The sequence below is a fragment of the Pseudorca crassidens genome, chromosome 6 (assembly GCF_039906515.1).
Source record: "Pseudorca crassidens isolate mPseCra1 chromosome 6, mPseCra1.hap1, whole genome shotgun sequence".
Taxonomy (NCBI): domain Eukaryota; kingdom Metazoa; phylum Chordata; class Mammalia; order Artiodactyla; family Delphinidae; genus Pseudorca; species Pseudorca crassidens.
In genome coordinates, this window is record NC_090301.1 from 125,109,721 (window position 1) to 125,129,464 (window position 19,744).

Here is a 19,744-nt window from a genome sequence, read left to right on the forward strand (position 1 = left end):
GATGCAGGAAGCTGGGTTCCAGAGGAGGGCCGTGCAGGGGTAAGCCCTGGGGGGTGACTGCTGCAGGTGGGGGACCAGGCACCCGGCTGGGGCGTGACACACACAGGCAGGCCTCACTCTGGGAAAGCCCTGCCCAGATTTCCATCAGGAGGGGAAGGGAGGGCCCGTGACTTTACGGCAGTGGGCTGCAGGCTCCGGTTTTCGCTGCAGGATCCTTTCTTCCAACTCAACAAGCCAGGGCTGATGGGAGTGCGATGCAGCAGGGGGCCTGCCTACTTGTCGGGCTTTCTGGGCTTGTGCGGTTGCTGCCCTGGGCACTGCTCAGGGCTTCTGAGGAAGGCCCTGGGGGCGCTCCTGCTGCAGGGAGGATGGCCGGGCAGCTGTCCACCTGTCCGCTCATCCAACCTTCCGGGCCTCTGGCTGATCCCCCAGCACAAGGGCGTCCAGAGGGGTTCAGAAGTCAGCAGGCACGCTCCCGTTCCCCCCTGCATGTGCACTTGGCTGAAGGGCAAGGGCATGCCTGGCCCACCCAGCCCGTCCCAGTACAGGCGCCGGTAAACCAAACGTCCAGACCCACAGGCAGGGGAAGGACAGTCAAGAGGAGTTGCCTGCCGAGCACACCGCGCACAGAACTTCATAGCAGGATACACGGAGAGGACAAGCCACCTCTCGGGGATAAGCTGCCCAAAGACGTGAGCAGGTAAGTAAGCAGCTGGAGGAAACTTCGGCAGCCAGTAACCACACGACAGGATGCCCGTCTCACCCAGTCAGGGGAAAAGAAACATGTGCTAAGACCACAGCGGACCAGCTCATGGCTGCTGGCTCGGCAGAAATGGCAGCACCTGACAGGCCACATGGTGGGGACCTCAGGCATGGCTGGGGCGGGTGTGTGTGTGTGTGTGTCTGTCTGTGTGTGTCTGTGCCAGTGGAGCCTGTCTGGAGAGCTCTGGCAGAGCTGAGGATGGGCAAGCCCGGTCACTATCACCTGGTCTGTGAAACATGCCTCCCCGTCTGCTCTCAGAACAAAGCCCAGGAAGAAAGATGTGTCTAGACAAACCCAGCAGTCAATGAATTAAACATGTGTGTCACGGACCAACACAGATAAATCTCAACAGCAAGGCCTAGCGAAGGAAGCGAGGAGTAGAAGGTCAAGTACAGTGTGTAACACCCAACGGTGCTGGGTGCTGTTCAAGGGATACATGTGTTGGCAGTGAGTGAAAGTATAAAAGAGGACGCAAGGAACGCAGTGGTGGGGAGGGGGAGGGGCGAGGTGCCGGGGGCTCAGCTCACGGCGAGCACCACGTGAGCACACGAGCCTGCCTGCCGCTCCCCTCCCGTCGATGCCCGTGGGTGGGTGACCGCAGCCCAGGGCCGGGGCAGACGGGGGCCCAGGGAGGGGAGAGGAGTAAGGCCGTGGGACCCACCTGGCCTTGCTGCCCTTCCCTTCCTCACCACTGACTTCTTCTTGGTTGGGTCTCCAGGTCCTCAGAGGGGGAGGCGGACAAGCTGCCCGCACAGCAGGACCAACCTGCACTGTCCCCACGGGCCCTGATTACAGGAAGGCAGGGGCCTTCTGCAGATCCAGGGAGCGAACGAGCCCGGCAGGGGCCTTCTGCAGATCCAGGGAGCGAACGAGCCCTTCTGTCAAGTGGGCACAGGCGGGAAGGAACGGGGGTCCCCAGTGCCACAGCCTGGGGTGAGCAGAAGACCCCCATGGCCGCAACACAGCACACCCCAGGCCAGCATGTTGGAAGGCCAGTGACGCTTGTGGACGTCACTGGCCTCCCAGCTAAGTGCCTAGACTTCAGCTGCTGCCAGGGAAGTGCCCTGCTGACCCCTGAGCTGACCAACTCAGAGTGGGGACAGAAGTCGAGCTCCCAGCTGGCTCTGAAGGGCTCTGCCCTGTCCCCGGAGACAGGGGAGGCACTGTAGCCTCTTGTAAAAAAAAAAAAAGAGTGCCCAGCAACAAGGCATAACTGCAAGCTCCCACCTATGAGACAGGCGCTGTCCCCACGCCCATTTCACAAATGGGAAAACCGAGGCCCACGAGTCACAGAGCTCGCAGGTGGCAGAAGCGGGGTTCAACCCGGCTGGTGCGGCTCCACATCTGGGCCCCCTCCCCTGCTCTGCCGCCACCCCTGGTACAGAGACAGCAGGGCCTGGCCGCCCACCGCTTCTGCTCCCTCACTGCTGGCCGGCCCAGAGATGACCTCTGTCCTCCCTTGTCATCGAGGGTGGAGAGAACCTTACCCAGCTGACCACCTGCCGGGGTCCGGCACGTCCCCCGAGTCCTCCCACGGCTCTACAAGGCAGGTCGAGAAAGTGTGGTTCAGGGTATCACGCGTATACAGGCGGGGCGCATCAGGGAACAGGGGACCCAGACGGGGCTGGCTCAGGAGCTCAGGTGTCCACCCTGGAGCACCAGGCCTGCAGAGCGGCTGGGGCCCCAGCTCCGGCCTGTGGCCAAGGGGGGGGGGGGGCCCGCACCACTGACTTCCTTCAACTCTACAGCTTTGTAAACAATTAACTCCAGAGTTTTCATTTCTCTAGTTCCTACCGTTCCAGATGATTACTGATGCCCCACCCCCTACCCCGACCCCGGGGCCTTTTACCCACGTAACAGAGGCTCATGGGCGGCCGGGAGGCCAGACTCTCTCACAGTGCTCCAGGCCACCCCCCCGCCCCACTCTGCGCTGAGGGAAGCTGCTGACAGCTGCCCCCATACAGGTGAGGACCTGGGCCCCACCCCTGGGCAGTGAGGCCGGCGCTCACCCCTGGACTGCAGAATTCTACGGGGTTACGACGAGTGGCCACGGCTCCAACAGGACACGGACACAAACTGGGGCCGGAGGGCCCAGGAAGTCACAGGAGGTCATGGGTAACAGGACACTGGGCTCCTCCACAGAACCAAATGACAAGCTCCATACGCCCATTGTAGAGATGGGGAAACTGAGGCTCAGAGGGCTGTTTCTCTGTGCCCACGAGACCCACTGGCTCCAGACACGAGGTGAGAGAGGCTGCCGGGGCTCCTCTCTCCTCCTCTGGTTCCCAGTCGGGCCTGCTGGGGCCCAGAGCTGCTGCCTGGGCTTCTCGGAAGGAACCCAAGAGGCCAAGTCCCCACGCGCCTCCGCCCTGCCCCGGAGCCTGAGCCCCGGGCACCAGAGAGGGCCCAGGAGCTCCTGTGCAGGCCTTGCAGAACTCGGGGTACGTCAGTCCCTGCGGGCAGCCCCTGGTAAACCAAGGCCCCAGAGCCTGGGTGCTCAGCTGAGCAAGTGAACAGACCAACAGCTAGGGCGGGGCGGGGCCTCCAAACAGTCCAGCTGTCCTGGAGGAGCCTCGAGAGACACGGACGCAGACAGCGCTGCAGGGAAAGGCCGCCGGCCAGCCGCGGGGCTGCGTGTCCTCGGCAAAGCTGCCAGCACCCACAGAGCCGGCTGGGAGCCTGGCCGGGGGCCTCGCTGGCAGTGGGATAGCAGGGCTGCCCTGGCTGGTTTCTGCTCCCCCGTCAAGGAAGAGAGATCCCAGGTCTAAACCAAGGCTGGGGTAGGATGTGTGCGGTCTCCAGTGGCTGGACGCCTCCTCCATGCCCCCCGCCCCCCCGCTGACCCTGATGCCCTCCAACAGTGCCCACCCGGGTCAGGCAGCCTGGGAGCAGCTTGTTAGCTCTCCGGTGCGTGGATGTGGCCACGCAATGCTTTTCCAAAATAACAGGGCCTGGAAGCTGGGGACTTGGGACAACACCACACCAGGAAGGGGACATTTTACCAGGAAGGGGAGGAACAGAGAGATAAGGCCACAAGTCCCACAGCCAGAAAGTGACAGGCCTGCCTTCGGGGACAGACTGGACATCCTGGCCTCTGGGAGGGCCCTTGTCCACGCACACTGCCCCCCTGTCCCCACTGCCCTCTTGTTACCATTTGTCCCTGTGACTGGCCGCGGGTCTCAGACGACGCGAGTCACCGTGGTTCCAGAGCGCTGCTTCCCGTCTCTACTCCTACGGATCCTGCAAAACCCCACGCGGAGGTGCCTCTTCCAAATCCCTCTGATGACACAGGTCACACCTCCTGCCATCACCACTCGCGTGCCTGCCTGTTTCTGTGCTTAGGACCTTTTTTCTGCATAACATCCTCCCCACCCCCCCAAAAAAACAACCCCAAACCAAACTGACAGCAAAAATGTAACAGGAAGAGAAACAGCCGCTGAGTTCTGGAAAAGGCAGGAGTAAGAGTGTTGAGAGATGGAGACCCTGCGAATGCGCCTGCCTACCTGCGAGTGCCGGCCACCGAGGCCAAAGGACGGGCCCGAGAAGACGAGAGCGGGTCGGCCACGAGACGCATCCACACTGCTGTAAGTGCCCACCAGGGAGACCCCCTGTCAGACGTGCCCCCTTCCCTTCCCGTCCTCCCCGCAGACCAGCTGAATCACGTCCTGGCCTGAATTCCACAGCCCTTCCCGCAGGGCTGGGGGTGGGGCTGGCAGCTGCAGGACCAGGACCACCTGAGAAGGACCCGGTCACCCAGGAGAGGCGGCAGGAGGCGCCGGCCCCGCTGTGCCGGCAGCCCCCGAGCCTCGCCTGCTCTCGGCTGTCAGCAGCGCCGACGCCCCCCGCAGCCCCTCCTGCGCTGCCCTGCCAGAGCCAGGAGGGTGTGGCCTGAGTCCCGTCTTGCGACCGCAGGGGCGAAGACTGCCAGATGTTCTCCAATACACCGGCTACCCAGATCTGCACGTGAAACCGCCTGTGTCCGCCCAAGGTCTCAGGAGCCCTTCTGCCCCAGGCGGGACAGACGCGACGGCGGGTGGCTGGTGGCGGTTCTCACCGAGGTTGGTCTTCCCAGCTGGGGGCACCAAGGGGGAGGGCACACAGGCCATAGGACAGACAGACGTCGGGATATCAGCTTCCTAACTTTTCTGGGCCTTGACCTCCTTGCGGGGAAAATGGGGACAACTGTCACACGTGCTTTGTGGAAGTAGGGAGGGGGAAATGAGATAGCCCATTCCAAGTACCCGCGGAGCGCTCAGGGGACAAGAGCCAACCTCCCGTCTGCACCCTTCCCTTTGTGACCCTGGCTCTCCCAACTCAGGCCCCCACGGCCACTCACCCCTCCCCTTTGGCCCCAGATGGCAGAGAGCTGCACCTCCGCTCTGGGCAGGGGTGAAATGCACACATCTGTGACCAGACGGGCCGGCATTCAGGGTGGCTGGGTACAGCCCTGCCCACCCCCTCCAAAGTGACGGGCCCCCTCCAGGGTGCACTTGTCAGGCGGGGCTTTTCAATAAACACCAGATACAGACAGTTGGCTCACTGAAGAAAGTAAACTCTTTAAACCCAGAACAACACTGAATACCAACGAGGTGAGCACTCAAATACCATACTTGGTTACAAAATAAGGTGTAAAGTAATTTAATATTTACACTGGGAGCATTTAAACATTCAGACCATTCCACTCGGAAATTCCACACCTAGGAATTTCCAAAGGAAGACAGGGTATGCAAAAATACTTTATGTACAAGGATGTCCACTGTACCGTTACTTACAGGAACCAGGAATGGGAAATCTGCACATTCAACACCAGAGGAGAACCAACTATGGTGCACCCAGAGGTGAGTCACCTGTAGCCACTAAATTATTGTTTTTAATGCCACAGAATAACATCTGTAGACAATTTACGTTATAGCGCCAATTATAATAAAAAGAAAAGGTACGCACAGAGAATACAGTAACTTTCCTTTTTTATACTTTACTGCCGATTATCTACTACAGTCGTCACTTCATAACAAAAACGGAAAGAATATGAAACGAAAAGACTCAGGGTCCCTTAAGGATGACAAAGCCAGGTCCCCGCTGATGGCCTGCCACTCTCCCAGGGCAGCAGCCAAACCTCTCAGTCCTGCCACTGAGAAAGAGACCCTGACTGATTCCACGAAGACCAGGGGCTTCACCAGCCCCCGGGCCCCAGGGCTGGGAGCTGCACCCACCGGGAAGGCACACAAGCCCCTGCACCGTGTCCAGCCCACTCTGCAGTGCCCCGGGTTTTACAAGGGAAGCGCCTAGGAGGACAGGAAGCCCTGGTCTTGTAAGTTCTGTGGTGCTTTGAGGAGAACGTGCGCTGTACAGCCTGATGATTTCACAAACCAGGGCATCATTTAAACTGATCGCCGGTAAGTCATTTGAAAGTTTGTCTTCTCACGCGTTTGCTTAAAAAGAAGAGGTTTTTTGGTTGTTTGTTCATGCTTAAAGAAAATCTAACTCTGAGTTTCTTGACCTTAGATTCTTTCCGTCTCAACCGAAGACCTCTCCGGGTAATTCCTTCAGGTGGCCGGGCCCTGTTCACTGGTCCCTGTCATGAGCTCTGGGTAACATCTGCCCCACTACAGGCAAATGCAGGTTTTGTCCCTTAGTTGCACGTAAGGATGCGACTGTGAAGCCAAGTTGTCCGGTGCCACAGGGATGTTCCAAGCTAACCTGGGCCCACTGGCTGGGCCCACTGAGAAGCCCCTGAGGTTCTCTGGGACCAGCACTGCACTCAAGACTGTGTCCCTGAACCTGACTCACCATAGGACACATGGGGGAAGGGCACGCTGACTGCAGCTCCCGGAGAGGCTGCAGGACCAAGAGGTGAACGTTCTTGTTGGTGCCACATGTAGGCAGCACCTGTTCGGGCTCTGGCCAGTGCCAACATGCCATGGACGTGCCAGGATGCAGATGGAGAGTGGCCAAGGGCACCTAAGGCAACAGGGAGCTATCTGGGAAGGCTTCCTGAAGGAAGGGGCAGCAAAACTGGGGCTGAAGGGACAGGAGCAGCTGGCTGCACCAGCGGATTTCTGAAACCAGACGGGACTCGGGATGGTGGAGGGAGGGTGTGCGACCAGAGTGAGGCTGCAGGACTGACACTAAGACTCCTTCCTCCTACAAGGAAGCACAGCCTCTGCCGGCTAAGATCAAGGATGCTGGGAGCCCACCTGCAGAGAGGACCCCATGAAGGTGGCCCGGGAGCCATACTCAGGTCCCAAATGCCCTCTGCGGCTTCAGATGAAGCCTACACGATTTTAGGGACGTTTCCAGGGCAACCGAGGCAAGACCCTAACCGTGTCTCCTCTTCCATCTCTTTCAGGCCGACGGGAAGAGGAAGGAGGGACGTTTTGGACCTTAGGAGCACCATCCCGACCCTACGAGGTGAATGGCAGCGTGGGGCACTGGCACACTCTAACCAAAGTGGTCCTTGGCAACGGTCGGCCACCTGCCTGAGGCCAGGCCTCCCTGGGGGCCTTATAAGCATTCCTAGCAGATGCCAGCAGGTGTGGCAGCTCCCTTGCTGGACACAGGACGAAACAGGGACCTGCCAGTGCTTTGCTCACACACCTGCTCCTCTGTTCCACACCAGGAAGCACTCACAGATGCTGCAAGTTCCAAACCATATTCCAGCAAAAGGTTGGAAACCTGTCCATCTCCATTTGTCTCCTCGATGCGTGCCCATCTCAGAACTACCCCGGCTGACGTGGCTGGGCGGGGAAGCACGGGAGCCGTGAAAACCCTCACTTCCCCGCACCGCAGGCCCCAAAGCCCTGTGGACGCCAGCACCAAGAGCTGGGAGAGGCTCGGTGGACAGATTCTAGAAGCATACCTCACAGCGGGAAGACATTCGCCCCCCACCCCGACCCCCCAAGGTGGCTGGCCCTGGGGACCGGAGAGGAGGAAAAAAGGGCTCTCGCCCAGGCCCAGCCCCCAAAGTACCATGTCACTCCTCAGTTCACCAGCCAGGCGGCCGCTCCGACACCACAGGACCATGGGGAGGGCGGGAAGGAGGGCAAGGGCGACACCCGAGTCTCCTGAAACCAGGCACCACCCGACAGCAGGCATCCCATGGGGGCTGGGCACTGCCACCGTCCCTCTGGGTGCCGGGTCCCTGGGCAGATGGGGGAGCTGCCTCCTGAACCCCCGGCGCTCTGGCCCAGCCCGACTAGGGGAGCACACAGGCTTGTAAACACACAAAGCCAAGACTACCCTGGCCCCTCCAGGAAGCTCATTAAAAACGCCATCAACCTGGCGCCTGGACCAGAACTGAAGGGAGAGGCAGGGAGAGTGACACGGAAGGCCGGCAAGGCTCTGTCACCTGCCTGGTGGCACAGCCCACTCCTCCAGCGGACGGCAGAGGGCGGGCCTCCCGAGAACCCTGGAAACCCCTCCTCCACAGCCGGCAGCTGCTGAGCTCAGCAACTTCCCCACCGCAGCAGGACGGAGCCACGGCTGACCACGCATGCGGACCACGCGGACCACGCACGGAGTCTTCCACCCCTGCCACACGCACCCGCCCTCGCGCAGCACCCGGAGGCCCTGGCTGCTTCCCCGTTTCCTCCGTGCCTGTCTGTAGGGGCAGTGGGCCTTCTGCTCTGGTGGACAGACTCTGGAGAAGGGACGCCAGGGGCCCTTCACCCTGGTGACCCAAAGAGAAAATCAGCCTCAGGAGGTGGGGCTGTAGGACGAGTGTCCTGGTGGCACACGAGGGTCAAGGCCACGTCTGCTGGCAAGCCTGACTCAGGCCCCTCGGCAGCGCCTAGAGCGAGGTCTGCACCCTCTCCCCTCCGGGCTCTCGCTGCCTAATTGCCTTTGGCAGACAGGACCGTTTCGCCCTCCACACCCCGACTCCTGCAGGCAGAGAGGTGCCCACCTGGGCTTATGTGGGTTGCTTAGTGCCCAGTTCCGGGGGCTTGCAGCCCTGGTGGGCAGAGGATAGATGGGCAAGTGGCTGCAAGCCCCCAGGCCCAGCCCAGTCTAGCACAGAGTGGCAGGACCCCGGGGAGTGAGGGGTGAGGGGATGGTACAAGGCCAGCAAAGTGCATCTATGCAGATCAGGCCAAGTGCTGGGCAGGAAGCAATGCTTCAAGGGCCCCTGGACAGGCCGACTGGTGGCCATGTAGCCTTAAGGCACCCAGCACATCACGTCTCAGGCTGGGAGCTGCTGTTGGTGGGGGGACAGCCAAGGGAAAGTGGGAAGACACTCCCCCCCGCCCCCGCAGCTCCATGGCGCCAATTTCCTAACCACCTGGGAAAGACAACAGTAGAAGGACTGAAAGGCCGAGCAGGGAGAGCTCCGAGCTGGCCAGACACCAAAGCTTCACCGCCCAAACACACCGAGACCTTGCACCTTCGACCCAGGAGTGCTGATGAACTCGGCTACACGGGGCACACAGCTCCCCAACGCCCATCTTGCCCGTGAACGCACTCTTGAGGCAAACGAGGAAGATAAACAAAAGGCTGGCAAGAAGACCTCCTTTCTGGACCTTCCCAGCCCAGGCATCTCAGGGAGAAGGCCCCGCAGGGCACCCACGTGAACAGGAGAAAAAGGTTCCCAACTTTAACCCTTGGAAACCCAGCACCGTGGGGAGAGAGAGTGTTTCTGGCTACCAAGCGCTTCCCTGGAGAGCTGTCCCCCAACACAGGTCAGCCCTGTGCTCCCAGCCTCCACAGTAATGGGGGCCCCCAGGGAAGGCACCTGGCTGCATAGGGGCCCCCAGCCAGCTCAGCTCCCCCCAACCTGCCCTAGGCCTCCGTCTGCTCTTCTTTCAGAGCGAGCCTGCGCCTGGTTCCGGCCCAACTCGCAGGGGCAGGCAGCACTGCCTTCTCCCTGCCCCCAGCCCCAGGGGACACTCGGGCCTTTGTTCTACCTGCACACTTGGGCACGGCAGAGCCAGCCCCCTTCCCTGGCAGCTCCTCCCCAGCCCTCTCGAGGCAGGCCGGCGGGCCGGGGGCCCCGCAGGTGCAGGGCGAGAGGCACCTCACTTCTCTCACTTCCGATTTGGGCGTGAGAGCGGCGCAGGAAAGCAAGCACTCCAGGTGGGTTACACTCGCACAGGAACCCGTCTTCCCGCCCGACGACACAGGCTAGCCTGGACCCAGAGCTGGGTCACGACAGGTGACGGGCCGCGGGCAGGGGACGGTGACCCCGGGAAGCCCAGGCTCCGCGCAGCCCGCCGGGTGGTGGGGAAAAGTAAAGAGGCACAGAGGAGGAGGTGAGAGCGGGATTCGAGCGGCGGACCGCGGCGGACCAACTGGGGGCTCGGACGCCCTGAGATCAGGAGGGGGTCCAGAAGAGCCGCGGCGAGTGGGGTCCCCAAGAGGGCAGGAGAAGAGGGCAGGGAGCGAGGGTGGGCGCAGGTCCGCCCGGCGAGGGCCGGGCCCGGGGGAGCGGCCGCGAGCAGGCGCCCCGCCGTCCCAGGCCGACGGCGCGGCCGGCTGCGGGCGCTCACCTGGGCGTGCGCAGCGCGGCGGGGTCGCGGCGGTCCAGCACGCCGGGCACGCAGTTGGTGAGCTCGGTCCAGTCGGCGTGCAGCCCGCAGCTCCAGCCCGTGGAGAAGCGGGAGAAGAGCCAGGTCTCGCGGCGGTTGGGCCGGTAACAGGTGCACTTTTTCTGGCCGGGCCGGCAGTCGCAGGGCACCTCGAGGCGCACGTTCTGCACGAGGTGGCGGCCGAAGGTGGTGCCGCCCGTTTTCTGGATGTGCAGGAAGACGATCACGTCGTCGCCCTTCATGTCGAAGTGCAGCGAGCGCTCCAGCTCGCGCACCGGGAAGTAGTACTTCTTCTCGTAGTGCGGGTCGGGCGTGGGGAAGAGATCCAGGTCGTCGGGCGGCGCGCGGCCGCCGGGCGCGCCCAGGCTCAGTCCCGGGCCCGCGTACTGGTAGAGGATGAGCATAAAGCACGCCGAGCCCGCCACCACCAGCACGAACTTGCTGGCGCGCTCAACCATGGTCCTGCCGCCGGCGCGCCGCCGCCGCATGTGTCACCATCGCCGGCAGCCCGGGCGCGGGGCGCGGGGCCTGGAGAGCGGGGGGCACGGGCGCAGCTGCCTCCGCCGCCGCCGCCGCCGCCGCCCGCGCTCCGGCCCGGCTACTCGGCACCCAGGCCGCCAGCAGCGGCGCGGGCGCCGGCCCTGCGCGGCGCCATGGCTGCTCCTCGCCCGAGCCCCGCTCCGCGGCCCGATCCCGGCTCAGCTCCGGATCGGCTCCGGCCCGCTCCGCTCCCCCTGCGGCCCCTCGCCCGCCGGTCAGCTCCGCTCCGCGCCGCGCCGAGAACGCTCTGCGCCGCCCCGCGCGCCGCCGCGTCTCCGCAGTCTGCCGCCGCCCCGCCCCGGCCCGCCCCCGGCCCGCCCCCGCCGCGCCTCTTGCCGTCGCCGCCCGCGTCGATCCGCGGCCCCGCCCCCAGAGCTCCGGGGGCTGCAGGCCGGTACCTGGCTCCCGGACGCAGGTCTCCGGCCTTGAGGAGGCCGCTCCGAGGCGGGCAGCGAGGACTGGGAACTGACCTCTGTCCTCAGAGGCGTGGGCAGAGACTGGAGAAACGTGTAGTGGGGCGCGGACGGCCCTTCTGTGCTGGAGGGGCTCGCGGCGGCGGGTGCCTTGGGGCCTGGGTTCCCTTCCCTGCTTCACGGGAGGGAAAGCCTTGGCTTTGCACGCTGGGCACTCTGAAGATCCGAACGCGAGGGGGCCCGGGCTGGATGGACTTGGTGGGATCTGGGGGCGGTGGGGCGGGGCGCGGGTCGGGAAGGAACGAGGGAGGGTTGGGGGTGGGGAGCCTGGGACCCACGGCAGTGGTGGGACCTTCCTCCCCCTCCCCCTCGTCCCCCTCCTCTCCCCCCTCCACTCCTCCCCCCTTCCCCCCTCCTCCCCCTCCCCCCTCGTAGAGAGATGCAGAAGTGGCCGCAGGGGCCGGCTTTATGCAGTCCTTCGTTATTTAAAAGGAATTTCAGTCAATGGGCGCTTTTATCTCCAAGTTTATTATGATCCCAATGAAAAAGTTATAAAATGTTGAACCAATATTTAAAATTTTGATGGTCCACAAAAACATTAACTTCTGGCTTTGGTAGATGGGTCAGAGGGTGTAGCAGCCCTGGGCCTCTCCTATCCGCGGTGGTGCCCATGGGCCCTGCGGGCCTCCCTCCCCGTTAGCCCAGCCTGCCCCCCGCCTGCCAGCTTGGACCCTGAGGCAGACTCCCTGCACTAGCCCTGGAACCCACACCGCCTGGCCCTGACTGGGCTCAGAAGCTGTGGCACCTCCGTGCAACGGGGTGGGCCAGGGTGAGAAATGACCTGCTGAGAATCTGAGTGTCCGGCCTCGCTGGGTTGGGTGCAAGTTTTTGGATTCAGGCGGCTGCCAGGCCTGGGTTCAAATGCCCATGTCATCCCATGTCAGGAGCTCCCCTGGTTTCTGTTCTGTCGTGGGTCCTGAAAGCATGGGGGCGGGGGGAGGGTTTGTGAGGAATTATACTTCAACTAAACTGTTGAAAATATATAAAATCATGCCAGAAATCCTTTCTGGTAAGCAAACCCAGAGAACTGGAAAACCAACCACCGACACCCCAAAATCCAACTAAGAGGGGAGCATGCAATTTTCAGAAGGGCTGAAGACACATCCACTCTGATGCAGCACGCTGAGCACTGTGCAGGGTGACCTAAGGCCCGCTGGGGGTGGGGTAGTGTGGCCAGTCCCCAGGGGGACCCAGGGCCCCAAAGCCCCCGCCCATCCTCTAGCTGCCTGAAAGCTGGACCTGGCCCAGGAGGCCTGCGGGTACCTTGCTCAGACTTAACCAGCAATGATTCATTCTTGCCAGGAGTGGAGGCTGGCACAGTGGGGAGCCTGGAGCCACCTGCCTGTCTGCAGTCACTTGACCCCGTTTTGGGCTGAGGCTTGGGGAGGCTTCCTTTATGGCCCTGGAGGCAGCAGCTCAGACCTGGAGGGCAGAGCTGTCCAGGGTCAACCCAATGGGCATCCTTCCCCAGATGACAGTCCTCTGTCAAGTGGTGAGTTGTAATGAAGGCTGCTCTTTTCCCAGAACTACCGGGTACCAATCACTGTAGATGTCTCATATCTGAGCCCATCAGCAAATCTGCGGAGGAGACTATAATACCCATCTTACAGAAGAGAAAACTGAGAGCAGGGTGAACAAAGCCTGAGCAGAAGCCTCCCCTGCGGGCACCCCATCCCCTCAGCTCTGGGTGTCTGGGCCCAGCGTGGAGACCCCAGGTGGCCCCCAGGCCTGGCAGAGCTCCTCTTACTCTTGTGAAGTCAGCAGAGCTGGGATTCTGATCCTGGCCCATCTGGCCCTTACTCACCCCTGCACTCCACTCGGTTCCCCCAGGCCAGGGGCCAAGGCTGGAGCAGGGCACAGCGAGAGGGTCCAGAGGGACCATTCCTCAGCTCCTGGTGATGCCAGCTGGGACCATTCCTCAGCTCTCTGCTGTCAGATGGGAGTGTGGTCCAGAATGTCCAGGAGAAGCCTGCAGTGTTACCGAAAGGCCACCAAAATCATCTGTGCTTGGCCTGCGGCCCCATCTTGTGAAAATCTGACTGTCCCAATGGGGAAACTAAGGCCCAGAGAGGATAGAGGGTCTAGTACAGGGTCTGCAGTGGGTGGCTGCCCCTCCCAGGAGCCGTAATGGGAGCCAGAGCTTCCTGACCTCGGATTAGCAGCTCTGCCAGGGAAGCTGTTTAATCCAGCTTTGTACCTGCCAGAATGGCTCATAGGGAACCTCCTATATAGCTCAGAAGTCTTTTCTTCCTAGAATTCCTTTAGGGGGAAGAAGATCTTTCTAGATGGCTGTAGGATTTTACTCAGTTATCCCCTTTGATTTAAGTGCTGCACACACACTGTGAGACCCCAAGGCCATAGGTGAGTCTATCGCCAAGTCAAGTCAGAGGAGCCACGGATGGACTCAAGTTGCTTCAGTCAATCAGTGGACCTTTGGGAGCCGGATGGAATACAGACTCTCCCTTTCCCCGACTGGCAGCCTCATCAACCTACTCCCTGCTGAGTCTCCACTGTCCTCCTGACAACCGGCAGAAACACACACATCAAAGGGCGGTGTGGATCTCAAGTGAGGTCACAGCGTTGCCAAGCGCCTGGCACTCAGTTGGGTCCTCCTCACGCGCTGTTTCCTTCCTCTCCCTACCTGATCGGCCTGGTAGCCAAGGTTCCCCACGGTCCTAAGACCGTGTATGAATGCATATACGGAGGGCTAATAGTTTGCTGGATGCAGCGCCCAGCTTTGAGTGTTTTCAAAGTTCAGGAAAAAGCAATCGCCGCTCTTCTGCTTCGTGACTATCTTTGTCCTCTGACTATTCACTTCATAAAGTCTTTAATGTATGATCTCTGGCTTAAATATCGAAGAAAGAGAAAAAAACACGGCTAGTTGTAGGATGTGATCATCAAATAAAAACAAGTCGTTGTACTTCTGCTTCGGGAAAGTGCAAGCAGTGAGAAGATTTCGGCTTCAGGAATGAAATGCAATTTCCTTTGAGCCTAAAATAGCCATAAGAACCCAAACGCAAGCTTTCCCTCCCTACCTGCCCTGCGTCCTCAGAGTCTGAGAACCAGGAGATCAACCCGTAGCACCCCTCCCTCTCGGGCTGCAGTCCCGTGGAAGGGCGCGTGGAGGCAGCACCGCGGCCGCCCGCCCGCCGCGCGCCCAGCATTGACATTGCAGGATTGGGGGATTTTCCACGCTTGATTCCCTCGTTCTTTTTCGGTCGGTCGCCTATTGTTGTTTGCGAGGGGGTGGAGGAGGGCACCCCCTTCTGTCTTCAGAGCCTCCTCCGGGGATGGTCCTGCTTCCCACGGCGCGGCAGAGAGAGAGAGGGGTTTCTTTGGGGACAAACTTTTAAGGTGGACTCAGGATCGCGGCGGAATCGGCGTCGCTGCGATTGGGCCCGCTTGGGGGGCCGCGAGCGGCCTGCCGTGACCCCAGGGGCTGGCCCAGTGGGACCTGGGAGGGTGGGGTCGCCAGGGCCCCGAGCCGGGAGACTCAGGGTCACTCTGGTATAACCAGCGCGTCCTCCCCTCTATGGAGGCCTCTCTCTCCAGGGATCCCCACGCTTCCCTCTTGTGCCTCCTGCCTTTGCCCCCGGCTCCTGGGGAGTCCTACCCGCCTATTTAAGGCCTCCTCCTCCAGGGAGCCGTCTCACCCGCCCCTCCCGCCGCAGAACTGTCCCTGTGTCCAGGGCTGGCTTGCACCGCAGGCTATGCGCGGTACCCAGTTCCTTCCGCCTCGGCCCAGCACAGAGGCCTGCGCAGTGTCTTCCCAGGGCGCGGTCTTGTGGGTCGAAGGGCTGTCCCCACCTCCACCTGAACTTTGGAAGGGCCCGGGCCGTCCCGGCCTGGAGGAGGGGTGCCCCAGAGCAGCGGTCTCTAACTCTCTCTGCCTGTCCTGACCGCCGAGTGGCCAGTGGCCAGTGGCTGGTTTTTGTGTTCTCTCCTGCTGGATTTTAAGGCAACCTTAAATCCTTTCGGGGCGGGGGGGCGGGGGGTGGGGTGGAGGTGGGAGTATAAACGGCTTAATGAGAATCTGAGCAATTCAGAGGGAAATAACATAGTCCACATCTAATACACGCCCCCAAAAGCTGAGGTTTGTGACCCAGTTGTGGCCCAGAGGGGAAACCCGTGTGAGCGGCTCTTGCCCGGCTAGACCCGGGTGACTGCGCACCTTGACCAGCCGATCACACCTGGGAGCTTGGCCCTGTCCCCCTCTACCCGGTGCCTGCTGTGTAGAGGGCACTGAGAGGTGGGCGAGGCAGGGGCCCACCTGGCCTGCTGCCTGGTGGGGATTCCCCGCCCAGCACTGGAGGCCCTGTTCTGCGTCTCCCTCCCCTCCTGGACCACAGGGAGGGCAGTGAGGCCCGCCTTCCTCCCAGGTGCTTCCCTGCTGACCGGGTTGTTGACAGGGCAGTGCCTGAACTAGGCAGGGCCAGGTTCTGCCAGCTCGGTGAGGCCTGGACGGGCATATTGTTATCCCGAGGGCATTGTCCACATTCTTATACGTGGAAACTTCTCATAAAGGGACACGCCTTTGGAAATTCCAGGGCTAACGAAGGGTGAGGTGAGAGGCGACAGGTGTCTCGTTGGTGTGTCTAGCTCCCAGCAGGACCTCATCCCACATTTATATCATTGTTTTTTCTGCCAAGAAGGGGTCCCAACCTAGCTGGGGTTGGGGGAGCCATCTGGGGGGCCAGTGGGGGCACACTGGTAGGACTATTCCCTGGGGGGTTAGCACCCTTCAGAGGGCTGAATGGAACAGATGGAGATGAGCCACCAGGACAGTGGTGCCTGCTGCCACTGCCCCCACCAGGGCCAGGGCACGGGGCGGCGGGGGAGGGTCTTCCGGGGACCCGACGCCTTGCAGAGCTGGCGAGGGGAGAGGATGTGTGAGGTCAGTGCCCTCCACTCCATGTGACCATCTCGTGTCTCTCTATCTCTGGGCTTAGCTGGTTGCCTCTCACTGAGTGTCTGGCCCCTCCGCCGACTTCTCTGTGGATCTCACTAGGGTGCATTTCCCCCTTTTGTGACAGCTGCCCTTCCTGCAAGATAACGGCCTGCCCCTCCCGTCTCTTCCTTGGCTCTTTTTACGGAGTCCTCTGTCATTTTAGGTTGTTATTTAAGATTCACCCTCCTGATAGATTCGAGTTGGTGTGACACCTGGTTGATTTTTCTGATGGAAGCTTCTCTCCCAGGTGGGGTCATAGGGCCTTTAGTGGGCACAAAGGTGGGGATACGGGCGGCTTATGGAGAGGGCTGGGTGTCACAGAGGGTCCCTGGGCTGCTGCCTGTGTGGCCTGCCTGCCCCAGCAGCCCTGTGGGGAAGGGGCTGCTCTGTCCTGGAGACCAGGCCCCAGGGGGCACTGCCCCTGTGTCCCCCAGCTGTGACCTGACTGGCCATGTCACTTTCTCCCAGCTCTGCAGTGCCCACCTGTCTCTCCAAATGGGAATGTTCTTGCCGTTCATTTTTCTCCCTTCCCCTTTTTAACCCCCCTCCTTCACAGAGGAGCCTTTTGTGACACAGTCGGCCCGGGGGTTCTGAGCAGCTAATGGGAGGAGGGCGGCACCCCCGTCTGGGTACCACAAGAGCGATAGGGAGGGCTAGCCCCCTGCTATAGCATCTACTTCAGTTCTGCAGCTTCAGGGGCCAGGGTTCACACCGTGGGCACGGTGAACCAGGACACCTGCCTGGCTGAGGTGTGGGCTGGGCCCAGTTCCCTGCGGTGGCTGCATGTGGCTGGTGGTCAGGAAGGGGTCTGCTTTTGGCTCAGGTGGGCAGCAGGGCCGGTGAGCACAGCTCAGACCCCCTTGCCCGCTTCTGTGCCGGTAACCAGCCTTACCCGCCTCTCAGGCATCATCTCATTTAATCTGCACACACGGCAACTTTTCAGGCAAGTCGGGTTGTCGCCCCTTCTTTACAGATGAGGAAGCTGAGGCTCAGGGAGGCCAGGCCAAGGCCACAGGGCCAGCAGAGGAGGAAGCAGGCAGGGAATGGAGGCCTCTGCTTCATGGCTGAGGCCTGCAAGGCAGGGAGAGGCTGCACCTCAGATGAGGCCCAGGGATGGGGGCCTGCAGTGCAACGCCTGCCTGCACATCCCGGCCACCCTGGGGCTGCAAGAGAGCCTCCTTGTGGGACTTTGGCTTTTGGGTGACGGAGGCTTGGGACACTCGTTCCCTCCTCAGGCAGGTCCCTTGAGGCCATGTGGGGCAGGGGCCCAAGGAGGAGGGTCTCGGCCTCAGCCATATAAGAACCAAGTCAAGTGGGGCTGTTAGGAATCAGGGGCTGTGTTCACTTCCCAGCTCTGTCCAACCAGCTGTGTAACCCAGAGCAGGTTACTTGAGCTCCCTGGGCCTCTGTTTTCTCATCTGTGAAATGAGGATAGACTACTTCGTAGGGTCATTGTAAGGAGTAAGTGAACCAACGTACATCGCGCACTAAAGATCTGTAGGAAGCACTCTACTGAATACAGTCGACCTGCTCCTCCCATGTGCCAGCCCTTGGACGGGCCTCCTCTGGGCATTATTTTTTTCAGTTCTCTCAGCTGCCCTACGGGCATCGTTCCCCTGTTTCACAGATGGGGACGTTAAGGCTGAACAAGTGGAAGTGTCTTGGCCAAGGTGACACTCTCCCATGCCTGGTGAGAGCCGGGGCCGAGGGTCCCCTCACCTTCACACTTCTGGGCAGCTGAGCCCTGGGGGAATCCAAGAACCAGGTTCTGGGTGGGGTCCAGCCTTCACCTCCCCCTGCGCTGGCCCAACTCTTCTTGGCTTGGTATTTCCCACCCTGGGACCCTACTGAGTGTGCCTGGGGCCCTTGTTTCCCTCACACAGCCTTCATCACTTTTTCATGGGAATAGTATGTTTTGCATATGTTAATACACCCATCTCATTTGCATCCCCTGGTCCTGAAGTCTCCCTCTTTCGCTGGAAGCATCCTCTTGCCTCGGGCAGTTTGGGCACGCAGGAGCAATCTTCAGCTTCAGAACTCCAAAATGAGACCTTCTGAGTTTGCACCTGGCCGGTAGGCTTGAAAGGCAGACTTTGTTGCGAGATAAACTTTTTCGAAAACTTCCGTCTCTTAACAGTTCAAGATGAAAGCAGGTGTCCGTGAATACAGAGGTGTCTGTGGGGGGCCCAGTCCTTCAGAGCTTCCGCTCTGCAGGGCAGCCCGTGCCAACAGGGGGGAGCCCCGACGGGCTATGCGCGGCGGGCAGGCTGGATTTGTTCTCCGAAGCAGGCTTCGGTTTCTTTGTGGCTGAGGTGGGGCCTGGAGGCTTCTGATGCCCCAGCTAGGGATTCGGAACTTGACTGCGTCCCAGGGCAGGGTGGCTTCCCGTGGGCCGTTGGGCCAGGTCTGGGGTTGCAGTAAAGCCCGTGCCCATGCGTGCGGGCGGCTCCACCAGCCTCCCCTCGTGGGACAGTGGCTACATCAGTCCCAGCAGCGAGCCCGCTTCCCGTGAATCTCACCTGCCGTCTTGCCCTGGGCATGCTTGGACTCCTAAGAATTCAGAGTTCTGAAAGAATTTACTTGAGCCGTGCAAGTGGAGACCAGGCTGTCCAAAGGGAGGATTTGAGGATCACAATCTGATGAGAGACACAATCTGAAGCACTTACGGAATTTGCTTTTTTTTTTTTTTGCGGTACGCGGGCCTGACACTGTTGCGGCCTCTCCCGTTGCGGAGTACAGGCTCCGGACGCGCAGGCTCAGCGGCCATGGCTCACGGGCCCAGCCGCTCCGTGGCATGTGGGATCTTCCCGGACCGGGGCATGAACCCGTGTCCCCTGCATCGGCAGGCGAACTCTCAACCACTGCGCCACCAGGGAAGCCCTGGAATTTGCTTTAAAATGCTCCCCTGGGGAGGAGTGCCTATGAAATGTGATGGGTGTCGATGGGTTCATTATGCTGTGCTCTCTACTTCTGTGTGGATTCCAACTTTTCATAAACAAAAGCTAAGAAAGAAAATTTAAAAAGAAAGAAGATAAAGCCTTAACAATGATTGGATCTGTCTAGTATGACTGGATGGGGCTAAATCAGGTGTTCTCTGTTGTAACCCTGGGACGGGGCTGTCAAGCAGATCGAGCAGATGGAGAAATAAAAAGCAATGTTTTGGGAATTCCCTGGTGGTCCAGTGGTTAAGAATCTGCCTTCCAATGCAAGGGACGCGGGGTCTATCCTTGGTCTGGGAAATGAGATCCCACATGCCGCGGAGCAGCTAAGACCACATACCGCAACTACTGAGCCTGTGCGCTCTGGAGCCCGTGCACCACAACGAAGAGCCTGTGTGCCGCAACAAAGACCCGACGCAGCCAAATAAATAAATAAATATTTAAAAAAAAACAACCCAGGGCTTTCTGCCAACAGTGTATGAGAAAATTAGTTTCCAGAAATTCAAGGTCTCTGACTCCATCATTCATGCTCCCCTTCATTTCCAGACAGGATGGCTTTC

General features: G+C 60.7%; 1 protein-coding gene across 2 annotated transcripts in view; it reads right to left on the reverse strand.

The window, feature by feature from the left end:
• Positions 1-11,075, reverse strand: part of HS6ST1 (heparan sulfate 6-O-sulfotransferase 1) — a 42,972-nt gene extending 31,897 nt beyond the window's left edge. Inside the window, exon 1 of one of the 2 annotated variants that reach the window (XM_067742309.1) lies at positions 10,246-11,073. In XM_067742309.1, the coding sequence (XP_067598410.1) occupies positions 10,246-10,772 (527 nt within the window). In that variant the 5' untranslated portion in view covers positions 10,773-11,073. Of the gene's footprint in view, positions 1-10,245 lie in introns of both variants that reach the window. The other variant, XM_067742311.1, reaches the window with a different exon arrangement.
• Between the last annotated feature and the right edge of the window lie 8,669 nt (positions 11,076-19,744).